We start from the raw sequence: 19888 nt of genomic DNA on the forward strand, positions 1-19888 counted from the left end.
GACGGAAAAGTACCGGGTCTGTAGGTCAGTGAAAGGGGTCTGTATGTCAGTAGCAGGGGGAGCGCCTGTTGCCGAGGGCCCCTAGCAACCCCCTATAGGGCCACGAACGGAAAAATCACCGAGTGCACAGGTCAGGCAGAGGAGAGCAGTAGAAGGAGGGGGGACACAGGTAGCCCACCAGCAACGGGGGATGGGCAACCTGCTAAGAGCAGTGAGGAGATGCCTGGCTGTTGAGGGCTCAGGGGACTCAGGGCTCACAATTCTTAACACTGCTTTTACAGAAAATTGTCTTTTGACGTGGCTCCAGTCACAAAATAACATTCACACAGATAGCACAAGACAGGGCATGTTGGTTGGTTAGAGTGCTCTGGCAAGGACCCGCTTGTCATCCCCCATTCTAGACTACAGACATTTAGTGACAGAGCCTTCTCTTGTTGCCGCCACCCTTTGGAACGGTCTACCTCTCCATATACGCCACATGCTTTTACGTGCTTTAAAATCAGCTGATGTTGTTGTGGAGGTGTGACCTCCTTGTCAATAATGATAATGCCACACCTGGACCACCATCGTAAGAGGACAACTCTAACAGCACAGCAGGAGGTGTGACCAACCTGTCATTATTGTCAGGGAGGTCACACCTCCACAACAGCATCAGCTGATTTTAAAGCACGTCACGCATCAACATCCCAGTGACCCTCTGATGAAGACGGAAGTTATACCGTCTAAACTTGTCAAGTAAAAGATAAAACTTTTACATGTCTGAAGTAAAAGAAAAACTTAAAGGGACACTGTATGGTCAAAAAAGGTACTGCAACTATGCTGCTCATTGAAACTGGGCTGCCTATTGTCAAATTTGATCTTTACATGAAAGTTTACTAAGTAATAAACAAATATTTTCTAGTATGGTCCAAGTACAGTCATTTTTGCAGCTAAAAATGGCTATTTTGGGAAATTCAAAATGGCGGACCATGGAGAAGATCCCCCTTTTCATGTGTGAAAAATGCATAATGAATACTTAGAATTTGATGCTGGTGGTAAGTATTCATGAAAGAGGTAACATTAGTGATTGGCAGCATGAATTCTGCAAATAAACAACTAAAGATCCCTTTAAGTGTGATTTAAACAGTTAGACATACTGAACGTTATACATATACACGTAGGTCTTATCTGCATGGTACATTGAAGCACCTGCCTGCTGTGAGCAGTGGGACGAAGGGGGGAAGGGTTTTCTGGGACTGACCAGGTGTGCTTTCCTGACCACTGCATGCTGTACTGCTTAGATGGGGAGGCTTGAGGGGCAGAACAGTATATCAAAGTTTGAATGCCCTTATATAGCGATCAGGCTATATAACAGCAAGCCCAAAGCAACGTCAGCACTTCTCTCACCTGCGCTAATTTATTTAAAGCATTTTATCTATCTTTACAGAGCACTGTTTTTACTTCTGTCTTTATTTTTTGTTGTTATCTCCTATTGTTATTTTTATTTTATTTTACATCAGATGTTCTTATCCCCTGTTTATTTGAATGTGGTGTGTCCAGTGTCTACTGTCTATGTGTGTTGTAGTATGTCTTGAGGAGATTTGAAATGTTGACCACTTGAGTTGAGGGATAGTAAAGTTTACCTTGACCTGACCTTATACCAGGGGTGCATCTCTCGAAACCATAGTTGCTAACAACATTTGCTGCTTTGTTGTTTGCAATGCAATTTCCCACCCAAGTTGCTAACAGGCTAACAACTACGCTTTCAAGAAATGCACTGATGAAATGTCTGGAGTTTACTTCGTAGATTTTATAGAAATTGAGCAATGCTGCTTGCTGCAGAGCACTTTGCACAGGACTGAAGGTATCATGCTAGCCCATAGCTAATCCCTTCTTCGAGTCCCTTCTTTCTCCACTATATGATCTAATCGCAGCCTGATAAACCAGCCTAAGGGTCAATCCCATTTGTATTTTTCTACCCCTACCCCTACCCCTTACCCCTCCAAACGGAGTCTGCCTGTCCGAACCCCTCCTTTTTTAGGGCTACAAAGCCCTTCCCCTTACCCCTACCCCTCTGCCTTAACGAGTATTGGGATACCCTTACCCCTACACAAAGCGGAGGGGGAGGGGTAAGGGGTAGGGCCAAGGGGTGAAGTGAGATTGGATGTATACCTCAACAAACCTCTCTTATGCCATCGTTCACACAATCTCCCCTACCGTGCTATTGTTATAACAGAAAGCTAAAAAAGGACAAAGAAATCAGATTGGATCTGTTCAACATCCATCTAAACTGGCGCAGCCTGCCAATTTCAATTGCACTGCTATAGCACTTCAACTACTAGTAGTTAACTACTTGCTGAACAAGACCAATGATAAGGTTTGAACCTACACAAGTGATTATGGCATAACCTATGTAATGTGTTGGGTGTTTTTCTGCTGTGGGAAGTAGGCTTTGCTGTGCTGCCGTAGGCTAAGCTGTAGACCAGTGTTCTCCTATTTTCCTTTACATTTACCTGAAGAAGGTCGGATGACCGAAACGTTGTATTAAAGTTTGTTGGTGGAATGGACAGTGTGCAGGATTTCTTTGCACTTGACTGACAACCCCGCTGGGATAACATCCTACGCACCTGCCCAACTACAGAGGTGTGCAAAAGCGTCTCTATTGAACTGTCTCCTATTTTCCCCCAAGGGCCAAATTATGTTGCCCAACTGAGATTGAGGGCCAAACAAATTGTGCGTCATGTGGCCACAGATAGCACACATATGTGTTTTCATTTGTTCCAAATGTTTGCCATGCCCGGGCCCCATCTGGCCCCAGGGGCGCCACAGAGACCACTGCTGTAGGCCAATGATGAAGTCTATTATTGTTTACAAACATGTCTGCATATGGTATATCTCTGCAGACTTCTTCACTTATAGCTGGAATTCTGTGCTTATAGTTTGACTCTAGTGATAGGGCCACTGCCTATTTCTTTGAGTTGCTCTCCCTTCCAATTTCAAGGTACATGTGAATTGAAGCTCAATGCTGCCCCCTGCTGTTCAGTGTACTAACAACCTAGAACACATTTGTTTGTTTTTTTGTTTTTTATATATACAGTATATAATAATATTTTTTCAATTTTCTGCTTCTTATCTGAGGTATATTCAAATCTGACTGTAGGACAGTGTGTAGCAGTGGTGGCTGGCAGTCTGTCAAACATGGGTGGCTGCTGGTCAAACATGCTCTTTTATTCAAGGTGGAACTAAAGATTTTCCTTTTTGAATGTCTTCGGTAGAACCTATAGGCCTACATTAGCCTACATCATACAGTCTGACTGCAGGATCTCTTCCTCACATCCTTTGTCTAGTCATTGCAACATGGGGCATATAGGGCCAGATTAAAGATGGCCTGTGGCCCCTAGGCTACAGGTTTCTGTGGCCCCCCTCCGGAAAGCAAATTTTGTGACAAATGTACAAAGACAATGTCATAATTACAAGCTAGGAACTAAGCATGACATGTCTACCGTACCGACTGTATTCAATGCAACAGATGAACATTTCAAAATTGCATCATGTCACAATTCTGCAATTTTTCATTTTTGGCAGATCAAGGCCCTCCTGGCAAAGGGGGGGCTAGGCTGCAGCCATATCTAGCCTGTGCGTTAATCCAGTCCTGGGCATGTAGCACGTTATTGATCATTCTGAAATTAAAATTTGAGCGGACGAGCTTGGCAGCTTGCAACTTATGCCTAGATTATAATAGGCCTATTATATGGCAAAACAACAACAACAACAACAACAACAACAACAACAACAACAACAAATGTTTATATTTGATGAGGACCAAAGGTTATTTCATGTGCACAATGCACATGCAAACGTTACATGAATATAGGCCTACAGTATTAGGCTGTATTTGTAGCAGTGGTGATGCTACCCATTTTGGGCCCCAAGGCAAAATGTGGACATGGAGCCCTCTGGAATTATGGGGGACTGTTGGGGGCCAGAAAATTGCAGGCCTGCTATGCCTGGACTGTGTGCGGGGCCTTTATTATATATGGGGCCCTGTGACTCGATCCCACTTTATACCCCTGTATGACACCCCTGTGTGTGTGTGTGTGTGTGTGTGTGTGTGTGTGTGTGTGTGTGTGTGTGTGTGTGTGTGTGTGTGTGTGTGTGTGTGTGTGTTACCCAGGTTTTTTTATACAGTAGTTGAGTTCTTTGTTTATGATGAAGATTAACTCATTCCCATGATGAAAAGGATGATGTTAATTTAGTCAAGTGGCACTATTTGATCCATAGGTGGTGTCAGTGTGCTGGTTGAGCTGAATGAGCTCGTTCGCTCTCCACAGCTAATGTTTTTATCCGTGAGCTGCGAAGGTTACGCGTTCACAGGGACACACATACACAGACGCGACAGCATGGCGAACGCGCAAAGAACTCAGAGTTCTCTCAAGCTGTCACAGACATCGAAGTCAACATGTCACCCTCTTTTTCGGCTTTTGTTTTTTGCTTTCTTTCAGGTGGCACAGGCAAACAAGCAAGGTAGGTATTTTATTTACGTCTGTTTCTGGCTAATGCCACAAAAGCCCCTGTATGTGAAACTCGGATCAGCTATGTATGCTACCTGACTAGCAGTGTTTGCTAGCTGCCATGATTCACATTAACTGGCCAGCTATGTGTCTGTCATACTAATCAATAATTATGCACGTTTCCATGTGTAAGGTTCTCGTTCACTTGGGCCGCGTTTGAATGGTCGAAATTATATACAAACGTATCTTGGGCTGCAGTAGTTGTTATAATGTAGCAAGCTAGCATCTTACCTAGCATAATGTTGTTGCATGTGAGCTAACGAACAGTTCACGTTAAGGTGGCTATTTTATTGCTTATTACACAGCCGTAACGGAAGCACGTTCAGAAGGTTGAGTAAATGGTGCCTCTCGTAGTGTACATTTCCAAACGTGTTGTTCATGTAGAATATCAAATGCAAGCTACCATTTGGAAGTTGGTAGCCAACATCACTGTGCTTGGTAAAGATTCCCTGATTGACGCTCCCAACCCAGGACGCTCCCATTTCATCTCGCTCCCACTAGCCAGACTATCGGTACCACCGCCATATGACGGAGCCAGTTATCTTGTTGATGTTAGTTTTTTGTTTCTAACCCTAACCTTAACCCTAACCCTAAACCTAACCCTAACCTTAACCCTAACCCTAACCCTAACCCTAAACCTAACCCTAAATTGCTTGTATGTGGCAGTATATGATAATACGTGAAATATAATCGGGTGGGACCGCACGTCCGGGAGTGATAGAAACACCTGGGACCGCACGTCCGGGAGCGATCTCAGTTGGGAGTCTCCATCCCCTTACCCTTGGTAAAGTAGCCCAATTCCTGGTCACTAGGCTATGGGTGGGTTTGCTACAGGGTTTCAGCTGAGCACAATTTTGCCCTTGTTTACCATTCTTCAGTAGCTGTAACACCAACAATGTTCAGTTTTGTTTTTGTCAGTGTGTATTTCAAGGGTCTCTGTCCGACAACAGCGCCAAACATGTTAACGAGGATCACCCAAGTGCGACCTAACCATGTTGATAGCATGTGTCTCTTGATACATTAAGTCAGATTGGTTATATCTGTCTTTGTTTAACCAATTATCAGACGTAGCCTACCCTGTAAAATCATACAATTACAATGAATAATTTAATGCAGGTGATTTGGCCCTGTGGTAGTAAAGGCGAAATTGTTGGAAATAATCAGCATGAAGACATTCATTTCAATGACAAGAGAGGAAGTGGTTTTAGAGGAAGCATCAACCACCTTTAAACTTAGGCCTCGACATGTAGAAACGTTTTTGGCATCCTGCATATCAGATCCCTCATCTAAAACAACGCGCTGAAATCATATCCCCGTGGTGTGTGATGACCAACCTTCATTCAATAACATCAGACAAGCACAGCCATGCTTCTGATATTGAGCTGCCTCTGAACTTGTCTGCAGAATGATTAATAGTGTGTGCATAATGTCATGCATAAACCAATGCATCATTGAGCTGCATTGTTGGGCAATCAAATGTGTTGGGTTAGGTAGATTGGGTTTCTGTTCAACAGTAGACCCCTTGCTTTCTGTGATGGGTGGTGTATTTGACACGCCTGGGCTGGCCATGCTTATCGTTGTTTAAACTGTAACATCAGGCTGCGTAGACTACTGGGGGCGGTCTGAACCGAAAGAGGAACTAATTGAAGCAACCTCAACAATATATTTTTTGCCTGCGCCTGTCCTTTTTTGGATACTGAAACACAGGCAAAGCGACGCTACTCACTATTCGACTAATACACAAAGACAGTTGGGTCAAAGACGAAACAAGGTTTTCAGGACTCCAAAAAATAAAACTGTTCCCTGACACCGTTCTTCAACTTTTTTGGGTACATTGGAGTGTAGAGTGATTAAGTTTATTATTTTCTGTTCAGAAAATAGTAAGGAACATGCATTTTACCCCATTTTCACCCATAAAATGTCATTCAGTGTAATACGGTGTTAAACAGTTGATAATGCAAAAAACATATAGATGACGTTAAAAAACTGAAATAAGCTACATACCATAGTAAAGGCCTATATTTAAGGTCTTCATCAAACCTAAAATTTCTAGTAAAAGGCATTTGCAAATAGTTTTTGCAGTGTTTTTAGTCTTTCACCGAGTGCATTTCACCCATTTGGCTTTAAGAAGTTTTTCCACTGAAGAGAAAATCAGTTTAAAATGCACAATTATTCATTTGTTGTATGCCCCCGCATTTGTTGTGCTAAACAAATAAGTTTCGTAAGAATTTGACTTTATTTTCACATAAAAATGTGCATTTCACTGAATGACCACAACTATTACACTGAATGATGCCTTGGCAAAAAAGCGTATATAAACAGCTACTTTTCATTGCTATCATATTGTTACCATCATACTACAGTACTCAACGTCCTGAATGAGTGACAACAGAAATAGATGTTGTCAAATAATTGCTATTTTACTTAATATTGGGGCATTAAAATGTGTTTTGAAGAACTTCCAAGATCACAAGCTTAGAGGTAGGCTACTACTTAGGCCTAAAACAATAAAAAAGAAAATTTTGTCTGTTAACCTACATATTTCGGGGATTGTGACTTAGGGTGTTCTGATAATTCATGTACAACTTCCAAAATCCCAGAATCTACCCAGTAATATGGATGCTACATGGCAATAACAAGGTTATAATGGAAATAACAATAAAAGTCATAATTTCAAGTAGTATCATCATATTATTGTATCTTAGAGTAATATTGCAACTTATATTGCCGTTTTGATTCTTAATATATATACCATGAACTGATTACACTGAATGAAATGGCCCTTACACTGCATGTCACTGAATGACATCTCTTACACTGAAGGACGACCAAATACTTTTCACCTTATTTTCACCTTTTTACAAGCACACAGTTAGTCACCTACATGAGACAATGACTTTGACCCACAATGTTTACTATGTCTATTTAGAAAATATGCTTGTTTGGATGAATATCTGAGTATAAAAGTGTTTTTTGACATTTCACTGAATGACATCTGTTTTTGTGGACGCTGTTACCACAAGATAAAAATACAGATTTTTTGACTATTGAAGAACAAGATTCTCCCTTTGCATCATCACTTAAGGGGTCCCTAGGGTTCCTTTTGATGATGTCACATATTGTGTGTGACTATCACTTTTTATTATGATTTAAAAGCACCATGTTGATCTTATTACACTGAATGATATCCAAGGAATTGAAAATCCGGACAAAAGTCCCCAGATGATTTGAATATCAAAACAAAATGGTAATGAAACGTGCTTTTGATACAATAACAAGAACACTTCTAGAATTATGCCCAGAGAGTGAAAAAAGAATTTTGTTCGTCATTTTGCATAATTATTCAAGGATGTATTGATGATTTTTAAGTTCGGACCATTACACTGAATGACGTTTTTGCACTTTATGAGATTATTTAACACATACATTAACATTTATTTTTCTTTAAATGTTACTGAAATGAGACACCAGACTATGCTGTTTATCAGCATAACATTCAAAATTCATTAATTTACTTTTTTGATAGTTAAATGAGTGCGGAACAAAAAAAATGCACGTCTCGTCTTTGACCCAGTTGTACAGTACATGATCAATCAAACAGTTATTTATTTTTTTGCAATGACTGACAATTATTATGTTAACAGTATGACTGACAGTAAGTATGGTTTACAGGTCGATGACTCACAACTGCATACCTATCTGAGCTGTGTGTTTGCAAATGTGTGTTGTAGAAGAGTTTAATGACTGTGGACACAGGACAGTAAAGAACTAGGTGAACTTGTTAAGTCGGATCTAGTTCAAGGCAATCACCAGTTGTTTATTTTTTTTGCAATGACAGACAGTTATTATGTGAAAGTTTAGTTTACATGTCGATGTAGAAGAGTTTACTGACTGTGTGGACAGTGTAAAGAACTAGGTGCAGCCCTTGTTAGGTTAGATGTGGAACTAGGCCATGTGAAGTTGTGATGCTGCTGTGGCCCGGTTGGTTGGTTGTTTTTCTTGTTGCCATGTGGCCAGCCCACAGGCTTCCATGGCTGAGTGATCTTCTGTCATGTGATGGTCCTGGCTCAGGTAGCAGAGGCGGCAGCAGCAGCAGCATTTGTTATGGAAACCTCCAGTCCCTGATCTGGCTTTGACAACAGCCTGGGTTTAGATGCTCCGATGTTTGTGTTTACCTGAACAGCGTTGTCGGTTTCTGCGAGGCAAAGAGTGGGCGCACACACACACACCTGAGCTTGAGGGTCAAGAGCTCGCATTTTCAAGAAGCTTGAATTCTTGGTGTCATCTGGCATAAAATCTACTGGCAGGTATAAGCACGACCCTCTCAGCCTCCCTACAAGTAGGAGGTGTGGCTCGTCGGGCTAACTGACGGGGCCGTGGGGATAATGTGAAAAATCGGGACATTTTCTGGGAAAATACCAAATTGGGAAGACGGCGGGAAATAAGTCAGAATTAGGTAGTTTACCGTGAAATTGACAGGTATGGGCAGTAGCAGCATTTTGTTATGGAAACCACCAGTCTCTGATCTGGCTTTGACAAGTCACCAACAGCCTGGGTTTACATTTGCATGTTGCTGTAAGCACATCACCTCACCTCCTCAGCCTGGCCAGCCAACCAACTCCCTTTGAGCATAGACCAGCAGTGGGGAGGCCCTGCCATGGCCAAACGGTAGGGCACTCGTCTACCATGCGGCTGATCCAGGTTTGATTCCCTGAACCCCTTTGCCGGCCCTTCCCCGTCTCTCTCTCACCACTCGCTTCCTGTCACTACCTTCACTGTCCTATCATAAATTAAGTTTTTAAAAAAAAGCCCAAAAAAAAGAACAGCAGTGGGCATCCGTGGCCTAGTGGTTAAGGAGGTGGGCTTTAGATCAGAGCGTTGTAGGTTCGACTCCCACCCTATCTCACTGCATGATTGAAGTGCCCTTCAGCAAGGCACCTAACCCCACACTACTTCAGGGACTGTAACCAATGCCCTGTACTTTAAAATGTAAGTCGCTTTGTTTGGATGAAAGTGTCAGCTAAGTGTAATGTAAAAGACCATGGTCCAGGTTCAAGTCCATGGGTGATTTAACCCCATGGCATATGAAAGGCACATAACTTTCTTTGACTTTTTGTCGCTTTGGGCATAGCCTTGAAATTCTCAGCATATCCTTGGAATCAACAGTGCAAGAGAAGACACACCTGTTACAAAACCCAACATTCCATAATTAAGTCCGCTGATTGCCACAGACAGATGCCTGCTGCAAAACCCAACATTCCATAATTAACACACGCTTGTTGAAGCTACCAAACCCAATATTTAACCCTCTAGCTACCATAACGGCCGTGAACGTCCGGCTGGATCTGTACCAGAACGGCCGCGGCCGGCCGGAATATTTTCATATGAAAATATAGCTGAACGGCCGTCATCATGCAGTTCTTCCAGCTTTCAAACACTTTAGCTCAATATTACAGACCCTCCTCGATATACTTTCACTATAAAAACGATATGTTTATATTATATTATTTTTCAGTATTTTAGATTTTATTACGAGATGCGCCGCTTTATGCGATTTGGCAATCTGGCGTCAATTCAAATGACGGCCGTCCGAGATTGGATGGCTACAAACACAACCATTCTGTTTCTACAACCAATATACACTAAATATGAAAACTTCCAACCCTCTTCGATCTATTTTCATGGTCAACAGCACATGTGTATGACTATTTAGGCTATTTTTAGATCATGTTGTTTTATTAAGCTTATGAGATGGTGTTCAACTGTGATGAGTTCTGCCATGGTCCTAAATAGCAAACACAACTGTCCAGCCGATGTCTACACGCTACATATTAAAAATGTAAACTGTCTTCGGTGTGTTTTCAGAGTCAAACCATATGTTGGTATCCAACTATCTTAGTTCCTGGAACAACTTACAGCGACAGCTCTGCGTAACAAGCGCATCGTGAAGGAAGCGCAGCATGGAACAATTGGCTACTCATTTTGCGTGTCAGCTTTGGCAAAGCAGTCAAGGACTGTTACTACTCCACGTTGTCCTTCATAAAAATGTGCGCGAAGACGTTGAGTTGAATGCTAACTTCCAATAATAGCCTACCAACGTGGTGTTTGTAGCACTTCAATTCCGGTCAAAGTCGGTGATGCCTGGCGCGTCTTACCTGTGCCAAATTGGGAGGGGAAACTTCCTAGAGCTCCATTCATGTCCTGTCTGCTATCGCGGACACTTCTCCGGTTATCCGTAGCCTACACGTCTTTGGCATGGTTTAGTTCAAACATTATTAGCTAGTGTAGTCCATTACAGTTATAGGCCTACCGCTTGAAACCGCTTGAAAACAGGACTTTTGGGTGAACGACATTTGTTGTCGTCACATGATCATTGTTCAACTTTGACCCTGGATGGATGGATGGATAGACCAAGGATAGATAGATAGATGGATAGAGAGATCGATAGATAGGCCTAAATATATAGATATATAGATAGATAGGCCTAGATAATATCGGATTTTATCACATTTTTATCATTTAATCCACATTAAAGGCACTCTATGGGAATACTGAACAATTCATTATCCATAAATGATATACCATTTGAAAGTGTGTTTTCTCTACTTTAATATGAAAGTAACTTGTAATTGACACTTTTCATTTCTTTTCAAGTTATTTGACATTGTTTAGAATATGACAAAAATGTCAATTTTTCCTTAGAATTCCTGGTAGGATTCCGGCCTATTCAAAAAAAATTCTGGTAGCTAGAGGGTTAACACTCAAGCCAGTTCTCGAAGCTACACACTTGTCTATGTATGCTACTGGACGTCACCTTAATTTCCCTGGGGATTAATAAATGATGCTCTACTCCACACTTCGCTTTGCATATGGCAATGACACACGCAAGAGCCCTGGCTTTCCAATGGGGACAACACATTCTGATCCTCCGTATATTCATATCAAAGGCGGTAGCTCTAGAGCAGGGGTGTCGAACTCAAATTGACTGAGGGCCAAAATCAAAATCTGGAATGAAGTCGCGGGCCGATCTCCACAATTATTTTAAAAAATGGACTAAAATTGTGCAGGCATGCACTCAATACTCATAGATAAATTTCCCATACACTCTTTCCCATCATATTTGTTACACAGCAAATTTCATGTTCAAGTCACATTACGATATACATTAATGGTGTATGTGGGCCAACTGTAATGGACGTTTGAAATGATCTCGCGGTCCGAATAAAATGACTCCGCGGGCCAAATTTGACCCCCGGGCCTGAGTTTGACATCCCTGTTCTAGAGAGAAGAGAGCTCACTGACGTTATAAGAGTGTAGTACGTCATGGCAGTTTTTTTCGTCTTCCTCTGTCTGTTCTGGAGGCATGGTAAAGTGCAATGCCACCACCGCCAGGGCTGAAGTGAGGAACAGGTCACAGGACACGGTGAATTAAAATTTAATTGATTATTGTCCCCAATTAACTTTGAACGACAACTGTAGTTCATTTGGCCACAAACTCAGCATTAACAACTAGGGATGCAAACATTTAATCGATTAATCGACTTTAATTGATCAATGCATTAATCGATTAAAAAACATTAATCACAATTAATCGACAATTCAACTGACAAGAGACCCAGGTGAAATGGGCATGTGAAGAGTGTGTGAGAAGGGGGTTGTGAATAGTGGGAATATTTAAATCACCTTTGGATTAAAGAATTGAAATAGAATTAATTTAAATGTGGTATTTCATCTCAATTTTAATTAAAATTTTTAGATTTAGTTTTTTTTTTTCGAGAAACATTGAGATTCCGGGCGGAAAACGTCGCTTATCAATTAATCGTAAGTCGATCGATAAGGCTATCAACTAATGATTAATGAATTAATCGATAATTTGCATCCCTATTAACAACCGGGCATCCCCTTTGAACTGCAGCCGCAACTCGCAGCCACTTGCACCCACAATGCAGTTCCACTTCCAATACATAGGTTTCACATCTACAAGCAACTGTGACTGTGAGACACAAGATGCCAAGCAGCCAACCACGTAAGCTCATTTTTTGAGTGACACCAGTTTCCAACAATCAGAGGTTGAAGAGTGCGTAGCCAGGTGTGCGCAGCCAAATGTGTTTGTTTACAAACGTGCAACCCACATATTCCGGAGTAATATTTTCATTCACCATAGCGCCGCACCCATTATCCATGCGCATCAGAGTCACTTTTTCATCGACCATGGTGCCGGCACAATAACTTATCTGCCTGAGCAATTTACAATACTTGTATCATTGAGAGAGACAAGACAATACGTGCATGTAGAATTGTTACTTTTATTTACTTATTTTTACTCAACCAAATACAAAATAGTCCAATCAGCTTTTAGTTTAGGAAGACCGAATTAGTGTAATTCACGAGTACCCTCAGCATCACTCAATCCTAGTTGCTCTGTGAGAAATACTTCAGCATATACATGAGCAAGACACTGACAGCCACCCACGTGAGCTAATTTTTTGACCGACATCGTTTTCCAAAAATCAGAGGTTGAGTTGTGCGCATCCAGGGTCGCGCAGCCAGGGGGAAACAAAAATTGAGAACCCATGTATACAGTATGTGTGCATGAAGAGTAACCTTACCTAACCCAAGACTGTCTTTTTTTAATGTCTCCACAGCTTTTATTCAGTCAGACTCCATCCTGGAGGTGTTACACTTTGGGGAAGGAGGCCTCTTGCAGGTAAGATTCAACTTTTTTTTTTAATTATTGTTTAACCAGGAAAAGACCCATTAAGATTAAAATCTCCTTTTACAAACGTGTCTTGGCCAAGAGGCAGCAGAGGATTACAACATTTCTCATTTAGTGAATAGTTAAAACAAGTGTGAGGGACTGAGTTGTTAGTTCAAAACAAGCTGGTCCACTTCAAAGAGACTGGGCCAAGGATGACTGTAGCAGGAGCACACAGGATACGTTTTGCTGTTATTTTATTGTGGTGAAAGCCCATTGGGAAACTCCAACTCCCATTGTCATTGTGACACAGCAATCCACAGCACACAAGTGAACACTGCACACTGCACACAACGAAATTGCATTTATGCCTCACCCGTGCAAGGGGGCAGCCCTCAGTGGCGCCGCATGGGGAGCAGTGCGGTGGGACGGTACCATGCTCAGGGTACCTCAGTCATGGAGGAGGATGAGGGAGAGCACTGGTTGATTACTCCCCCCACCAACCTGGCGGGTCGGGAGTCGAACCGGCAACCTCTGGGATGCAAGTCTGACGCCCTAACCGCTCACCCATGACTGCCCAGAGTTTGCGCTACGAGCAGGGTGCGAGCATGACTAACGTTTCAACGCAGTGCGTCTTCATCACACTCTGTCCCACACACAGTCCCAGACTCTGAGCACCAAAAAGGCTAGAGCAGGGGTATTCAATTAAATTTCAATGAGGGCCAGTTTTTCTAATTCCTCCCAGTAAAGGGGCAAAACTATGCATATGTATTATGGCTGCTGACTGACAACTAAAAAAATATGGGATGCTTCATTAGGGGGTTGGGGGTCCTCCCCCAGAAAATTTAGCATTTCTTAGATGTCATTTCCTGCATTTTAATGTCCTGTGTCCCGTTTCAGCTCGATACGGAACCCAGTATCTCTAAATGTCAAGGGGCTTGTGGGGGGCCAGAACCTTGCCGTCCAAGGGCCGCATCTGGCCCCAGGGCCGCCATTTGAATAGCCCTGGGCTAGAGCGCAAGTGACCTCCTTTCCCGGACTGAGTTGTTAACTTCCACCAGGTTTCCCATAACTGATGGCATGTGCTCTCGTGTAGGTCTTGGCCTTAACTTGTCTGCCGTGAACTTTTAACAGTCAGATTCTTCTAACCCAGTGTTTCTCAAACTTTTTCACATAATCATCATCACACAAATTTTGTTCAAATTTACAAGCCTGTCTTATTGTGGTGAAAAAAAGACTTCAGCTATGTTTAGCTTTGTAATTATAAATTATAAATTCATAAATGATCAAATATAGCCTACTGCTAGCTCGTCTAGAAATCCCCTTGAGGACCACCTGAGCACTGTCGCGGACCACAAGAGGTCCTCGGACCACACTTAGAGAATCACTGTTCTAACCCCTGCCGTGTGACCTCTTACAGGAATAAACCTGATGCACCAGTTTTTGTCTCTTAAGTAGCCTGTGCTGCGTAAGGTTTAAAGTTAAATATACCTGTAGGCGCAGAGAGAATCCCGTTAAAGCTGGTCGCTGGTTAAATAGAGCTCTTTGTTGCGTGACAATTTATGTCAAGTCGTGTCTCTTTGAAGATTATGTTATGCATTATCGGGGTATTGCCCGGGTCACTGAATGTAGTAGCCTTTGCTTGTCGATGTAGTCGCTGTATGCTGGGAAAGTGGGAATTAGATCTGGTCTGTCTGTCTGTCTGTCCGTCGCTCTCGCTCTCTCTCTCTCTGTCTGTCCGTCTCTCTCTCTCTCTCTCTTTCTTTCTTTCTTTCTTTCTTTCTTTCTTTCTTTCTCTCTCTTTTCTCTCTCTTTTCTCTCTCTTCTCTCTCTCTTCTCTCTCCTCTCTCTCTTCTCTCTCTCTCTCTTCTCTCTCTCTTGACAAGTGGAAGTAGACTGGTGATATGAGTTGTCAATCTGTGTTTCTCTTTTTGTCTGTCTTGGTCTCCTCCACTGTGACTAATCATTAGTACAGTGGTGCCACTAGCAACAGGTAAGGTAGTGGTGTGGACATTCAATGTCATGGGTAAGTGGTTAGGGTGTCAGACTTGTAATCCCAAAGGTTGCCGGTTCGATTCCCGACCTGCCAGGTTGGTGGGGGTAGTAATTAACCAGTGCTCTCCCCCATTCTTCTCCTTGAGCATGGTACCCTACCGCAGCACTGCTCCCTTGGGGCACCATTGGGAGCTGCCCCATTGCACGGATGAGGCACAAGTGCAGTTTTGTTGTGTGCAGTGTGCACTTGTGTGCTGCGTCACAATGACAATGGGAGTTGGAGTTTCTACTGGTGGGCTTCCACTGTCAAGACGCAGGTACAAGACAAAAGGGTCAGACAACTATGAAAATAAAGTTGAATCAAATGTCCTCACATTTGCCCGCGTTTTGCTTTTTTATTTGTTCACCGAGTAAATGTAGTCGAGCTATACGCTCGTCATCAGAGGGTGTAGCAACTTTATTTTCATAGCCACTTGCAACAGACCATGTCATGGGCCTTGGAGACGGTTGCATCAAATAGTGATGCAGATATGAGTTGGTTTTTCAATAAGATGGGAGTTTGGTTTTTTTCCCCTAGGTGGTCACCTTAACTAATTTACATGTATGTTAAGTGTTGGGTGAAACCTTCCGCCATGTTATGATGTGCTGATTGAGTTTTCAATACATCCCTAGGATTTTGTTTAAACATGGATGTACTAGCGTCAGCGCTGCGAAAGCTGTGTTCTCATATTCTTGCACTTTTGTTTTATGGCTGTCCTATGACGTTCTTTGCTCATGTTTTTGTTTTTGTTTTCTTCCTTTTTGCAGACAGAGTCTGACATCGATATTAGTTCATATCATCAGAAAAGGTAAGCGTTTTTCACCCTGTCCTAATCTGTCACATACAAATGCCTGTGAGACCTGGGTGGTGTATTCGTTTGTCATGTATGCATTTTTCTGGACCCCTCCTGCCTACCAGTTAAAAGCCTCAGCAACATTTCGAATGGCATGCCTGCCAAAAAAAGCTTAACAGCGACTAATTAAATTGACATGCATGCTGTACACACATGCAAGAAAAAAAATAAAGCAGCACAAAGCGAGGCAATGTCTGCCTGAAGATGAACACAGAACATACACTGTGCATTCCAATATGCACGCTGAATGCCAGAGGTGTTAAAGGAACAGTCCACCCTTTTTTGACATATTTGCAGTATTTCCCAGCATTATTCATGAATGTGCATATCATTTTCATCTATGTGTTTCCATTGCCTAGTTTAACATTATAGCCAAATTAAGGGTAGCAATGCAAGTCTATGGATGCAAACAAAACATCATCAAATGTACTTATAAAGTACTTAAAAATGAATGTAAAATTCACCAGATTGCAAAACAGCTATTTAATCCTGTCCTGTGATCACTTGTGGCTTGATGCTAATACCCCCATTCACTTCCAGTGATTATGCTAATAATTCTGATCCAATGAATGTAAGTAGTGAAAAAACTGAGAAGAAAATGATATGCACATTCATGAATAATGCTTGGAAATACTGCAAATGTGCGGGGGAAAAAATGGTGGACTGTTCCTTTAAAAGTAAAAAGTAAGTTCATGGTGTAAGTTCCACACTGGCACATGATATTACATAACAGTTACACCAGTTAGGCCCTTGTGTCTAATGAGGTAGATGGACTGTGTTGTTACTGAAAAACACTTCGAAGAATCCACCAAAAATTTGAGCGCAGAGTCGGCTATGGTTAATGCGAGCCTCATGCTAACGAGGGGAAGTGAAGCTGGTCCAACCTCAATCTCTCATCGCACCTCACCCTCTTAGGACCCGGCATGTTTTGAATAGCATAATAAATTAATAATAGATTAATAATAAATTGATAAGACACATATACGCATGCACGCAAGCACACAGGCACTCACTCTCACACACACACACACACACACACAGACACGCACATACAGACACACACACACAGACATACACACACACACACACACACACACACACACACACACACACACACACACACAGACACGCACATACAGACACACACACACAGACATACACACACTCACGCACACAAACAGGCAAACATAAACATGTAGCTCTCGTCTAAGTGAGGCCATAGGTCCTGACGACACCTCAGGGCTTGGCATGCCAGAGGAGTCACACTCCTTAAGCCTAGAGTTGTTATGTTGTGAACTCGCAGGCATGTGCAGGTGCTCGCCTGTGACCTTGAGCATCATGGGAATCGGCACACTGAGGTGGCGTTTACATTAGGGGCACTTCAAATTAGGGGCCAAAAGTCAAAGTCAAAGTGAACTTTTACTTACAGGCAGTTGGTTTGCACACAGAATTATCAAAGCTCACAATGTACATTGAACATATATGAACAATTCTATTTAGGGATGCACAATGTCAAAAATTTCGGCCGATATTGATATTGCGGTTTTGGCCGATGACCAATATGTAAGGGTTAACGTTCGGCGAGAAGGTCGCTACCGTGGAATAGCAGCACGACAGAGAGAATCTTTAGACCCCGACGCGGAGCGGAGGGGTCTTGTTCTCTCTGAAGTGCTGCTATTCCACAAAGCGACCGACTCGCCGAAAGTTAACCCGCTTATTATATGGATATACTTAAATGATTCACACATGGCGGGGACATTTCTTTAGGCCTATTTAATGTTAAGATTGTTGCTGCGCAAAACAAAACAGTGCCGTTGTGGAACACCGCTAGGCAACAGCTAGGTAGCCAGGACAACAGGTGTAGTCTATCACAGCAGCTGATTAGAGTCTTGTTGAAAAGTCGCTTTAGCAGTGAAAAGTCTTGTTGCCATTGACAGCGGTCTGTTATAGACCAACCCGTCCGTTATCGAAAAATAACAGACGTGCGAACGTTGGGGAGCCCCGTTGAAATGAATGGAGCATTCGACCGATGACGTCACAACCATATAATAATAACCGATAACGATTTTTCTTTTTTTTTTCTTTTTAAAAGAGATGATAATGATGCAAAAAAACTTTTGAAAAACTTTTTTGAATTTTTGAATATCCTCTTATTTCCAAAAACACTTTTTAACTCCCTGTGATAAAATTAGATAAAAAATAGAGACAAACTAGAAGCACAATGAAAGTCACTGTCAAGTCCAAACTTTTAGAACCGTAACATATTAAAAAAAACATTGGCGTTAACATCGGCCCAGTTTTACCCATCGGACCGATTTCCAATGTCAAATATCGGCCGATATCGATACATCGTGCATCCCTAATTCTATTAAGAACATTTAAGACACACTCGCACGTACACATGCACATGTACACATGCACTTGCACACCAGTCACTCACGTCTGCAGTGTATTTTTTTTCAGCTACCCTACAATGTTGCTGTTCTCCTAACTTGGGCCAGTATAACGTTCTGGAAGCTGAAATTTGGTTATAGTTTTGCAAAGATTTTTGCACTCAGTCTCTCACACTTGCACATGTGCACGCACGCACAAAAAAAAGCAAAACATTTAAGTGCTCAAAAATGCACTGCTAGCCATCTCTGTGCTTGCATACTCAGAGACGGTTCAGCTTGTCATGAATGCAGAAAACACCCTCGCCCTGCTGACAGGTTCAGCTGGATTCCTCCTCGTCATCTTTTTCTGTCACACACACACACACACACACACACACACACACGCAAGCACGCAACCCTGCCCACACACCCCTACATGCACGCACACACACACACACACACACACACACACACACACACAGACACACACTCACACACCCACAATCCTGCTCACACACCCCTACATGCATACACACACACCACACCTACTGTCTCAGACACACACCTACATTCTCACACACTTACTCGTGCACCACACACACACACACACAGAATAGCACACACACGCACTCTCACACAAGCACACACAGGCACGCAAGTTAGTACACAAACACACCCCTACTCACACACCCCCCCTGACATATGCAGACACGAACGCTTGCATCTGTTTGTCAACCATGACATGCCTTTCCTCTGCTGGTGGTTATGGTGTTGACGAGGACTAGTCACCACAATGGCTCCTCTAGCCATGTTGCTACTGCTGCAGCTACTGCTGCTACTGCTCCAAATCTCCGCCTCATGCCTGCTGTCCCCTGCTGTCTTGTCTTCCAGCCCCCCACTGCATCGGGGCAACTGCAGGCCCATACGCTTTGAGCCACCCATGCTGGACTTTCACGAACAGTAAGTACAGTCGTGTGTGTGTGTGTGTGTGTGTGTGTGTGTGTGTGTGTGTGTGTGTGTGTGTGTGTGTGTGTGTGTGTGTGTGTGCAGGTGGGTGTGTGTGTGTGCAGGTGGGTGTGTGAGGGCTGTGTCTGAAGTGTATGTACTTAGTTGTGTGGATGTGTGTGAACTTTCACGAACAGTATGTACAGTAGCATTAATGTCAGTCCTGTGTATCTCTGTCCTGTCATGGTATAGAGAGAGAAACGTAATGTCAATTTCCTTGTATGATCTGTGCATATGAAGAAACTAACAATAAAAGCTGACTTGACTTGACGTGTGTGCGTGTGCGTGTGCGTGTGCGTGCGTGCGTGCAGGTGGGTGTGTGAGGGCTGTGTCTGAAGTGTATGTACTTGGTTGTGTGGATGTGTGAACTTGCACGAA

General features: G+C 42.7%; 1 protein-coding gene across 1 annotated transcript in view; it reads left to right on the forward strand.

Moving 5' to 3' along the window:
- Positions 1-4335: 4335 nt before the first annotated feature.
- The window catches only part of LOC134459583 (transmembrane protein 131-like), a 58078-nt gene continuing 42525 nt past the window's right edge, over positions 4336-19888 (forward strand). The window contains exons 1-4 of the mRNA XM_063211936.1: positions 4336-4503; positions 13196-13257; positions 16048-16088; positions 19397-19465. Of these exons, the coding sequence (XP_063068006.1) occupies positions 4380-4503; positions 13196-13257; positions 16048-16088; positions 19397-19465 (296 nt within the window). The 5' untranslated portion in view covers positions 4336-4379. The remainder of the gene's footprint in view (positions 4504-13195; positions 13258-16047; positions 16089-19396; positions 19466-19888) is intronic.

This window comes from Engraulis encrasicolus, chromosome 12 (assembly GCF_034702125.1).
Source record: "Engraulis encrasicolus isolate BLACKSEA-1 chromosome 12, IST_EnEncr_1.0, whole genome shotgun sequence".
Lineage (NCBI taxonomy): Eukaryota > Metazoa > Chordata > Actinopteri > Clupeiformes > Engraulidae > Engraulis > Engraulis encrasicolus.